This window comes from Penaeus japonicus, unplaced genomic scaffold (genome assembly GCF_977035675.1).
Source record: "Penaeus japonicus unplaced genomic scaffold, GWHDUDI00000001_assembly GWHDUDI00000042, whole genome shotgun sequence".
NCBI classification, from domain to species: Eukaryota; Metazoa; Arthropoda; class Malacostraca; order Decapoda; family Penaeidae; genus Penaeus; species Penaeus japonicus.
Window position 1 is genome coordinate 18440593 of NW_028234444.1, and position 2500 is coordinate 18443092.

The 2500-nt window shown below is 39.3% G+C and overlaps 1 protein-coding gene across 1 annotated transcript in view; it reads right to left on the minus strand.

Moving 5' to 3' along the window:
- Positions 1 to 2500, minus strand: part of LOC122254739 (uncharacterized) — a 37844-nt gene that overhangs the window by 26848 nt on the left and 8496 nt on the right. The window contains exons 4-5 of the mRNA XM_086534679.1: positions 1692 to 1803; positions 249 to 293 (exon numbers count right to left, since the gene is read on the minus strand). Of these exons, the coding sequence (XP_086390805.1) occupies positions 249 to 293; positions 1692 to 1803 (157 nt within the window). The remainder of the gene's footprint in view (positions 1 to 248; positions 294 to 1691; positions 1804 to 2500) is intronic.

Sequence of the window (2500 nt, forward strand, 5' to 3'; positions counted from 1 at the left end):
AGAGAGAGAGAGAGAGAGAGAGAGAGAGAGAGAGAGAGAGAGAGAGAGAGAGAGAGAGAGAGAGAGAGAGAGAGAGAGAGAGAGAGAGAGAGAGAGAGAGAGAGAGAGAGAGAGAGAGAGAGAGAGAGAGAGAGAGAGAGAGAGAGAGAAAGAAAGAGAGAGAAAGAGAGAGAAAGAGAAAGAGAGGGAAAGTGAATGAATGAATGAGGTTATGAGTGAATAAATGAATAAACGAAGTTTGTACTCACCACACCTCCATTACCAGCATCTCTTTATACATATTATTCACCGTTCTGAAAGATAAAAGGAAGACATTGTTAATTCAATCTATCTCTTTAGCGATTATTAATTAATTTTCTCTTTTGTATTCATCCTATTTATATGTCTATCCATCTTTATTTATTAATTTCTAATTTATCTCATTTTCTTGATCCTATTTTCTCTTTTTGATGTTTTTTTTTCCATATCTATGTTTCGCTTTTTTCCTCTTTTTATTCCCCTTCTTCTCCCTTTCCCCTCTTCCTATTTATTTTCTTTTATTTCTATTTCCATCTGTCTTGTTCTCTCTATCTATTCCTGCCTCCCTGTTACTGTTTTTTTTTCTTTCTTTCTCTTTCTGTTTTTATTCTTTCTGTCTTTGCTATTCCTTTGTTTATTATTTTTATGGTTTTCCTTATTTATTTTTTTCATTTTGTCTTCGTATTGTTTATCTATGTTATGTAATTTATATGTATTTCCTCTTTCTTGTTATTTTTCTGTCCAACTAATTTTATTATTTTTTTCTCATTCTATCCTATTTCTTCCTTCTTCTCCACCTACGTATATACATACATACACATACACACACACACACACACACACACACACACACACACACACACACACACACACACACACACATATATATATATATATATATATATATATATATATATATATATATATATATGTTTTCTTATTTTCTCTGTCTATTTATATTTCTTCTTCTTCTTCTTCTTCTTCTTCTTCTTCTATCTATCTCTCTCTCTCTCTCTCTTTATTTTCCAATTTCCATTACCTTCTACCTATTTCTAATTTCTTCCGATCTATCTCTCTCCCTCTCTCCTCTAATTACCTCGTCTCTCTCTTACTTTCTATCTTGTTATCCAATATTATTAATGATTGCTAACCTACGTTCTTCAAATCAACATGCAATTTCATAACCCAAGTTGGATTTATTGCAATTGTAACTAATATTTCAGAGCTCTAGCTAACACTCCCATTATTCATATCACTGCTGTTGGTGATAACGATAGATACTGATAGATAACAGAATGATAATGATGATAATGAATATGACATCACTACCGCGGATCCTAAGTCAACTCAAATAAGATAACAACGTATTGATAATAATGCCAGATATATAGATAAATAAACAGATAAAAGAAAGAAAGGGAAAAAAAGAAAGAAGAAAATGGGAGAAAAACAAGAAAAAATAAAAATAAAATGAAAATGAAAATTAAAATTAAAAAGAAAAAAAAAACAAGAATAAAGAAAAAGGAAAAAAAAAAAAAAATAAAGATAAAAAGAAAATTATAAATAAAAATAAAAAAAAGAAAGAAAGAAAGAAAGAGAAAAGAAAAGAAAAGAAAAATATATCTATATATACATATACATATATCCACATCCATAAAACAGCTGTTGCTTACAGAGTGAGTGACTGGCGAGTGGTGTTGGAGGCGGACGTACTGCTGAAGCAAGTATACCTCTCCCTCCCGCTGACCACGGCTCGGACGAACAGCAGCGGGGGCGTGGTGGTCCCTGTGGGAGAGGTGGAGTGAGGTTGGGTGGGGTTGGGTGGGGTTGGGTGGGGTTGGGTGAGGTTGGGTGGCGTTGGGTGGGGTTGGGTGAGGTTGAGTGGCGTTGGGTAGGGGTGAGTGGGATTGGGTGGGGTTGGGTGAGGTTGGGTGGGGTTAAATGGGGCTGGGTGGGGTTGGGTGGCGTTGGGTGAGATTGGGTGGGGTTGGGTGGCGTTGGGTGGGGTTGGGTGAGATTGGGTGGGGTTGGGTGGCGTTGGGTGAGATTGGGTGGGGTTGGGTGAGATTGGGTGGGGTTGGGTGGCGTTGGGTGAGGTTGAGTGGCGTTGGGTAGGGGTGAGTGGGATTGGGTGGGGTTGGGTGAGGTTGGGTGGGGTTAAATGGGGCTGGGTGGGGTTGAGTGAGGTTGGGTGGGGTTTAGTCGTTGATGCTCGCTGGATAGGAGAGGAAGTTTGTTAGGACTTTCCTTCTCTTTCTTTTTTTCTTTCTCTGTTTCTCTTTCTGTCTGTCTCTCTCTCTCTCTCTCTCTCTCTCTCTCTCTCTCTCTCTCTCTCTTCTTCCCTCTCTCTCTCTCCCTTCCCTCTATCCCCTCCCCTTCCCTCTCCCTCTATCCCTTCCCCCTCCCCTCACTCCTTCCTCTCCCTCACTCCCCTTCCCTCTCTCCTCCCTCCCTCCCTCTCTCCCCTCCTTTCCCTCTCCCT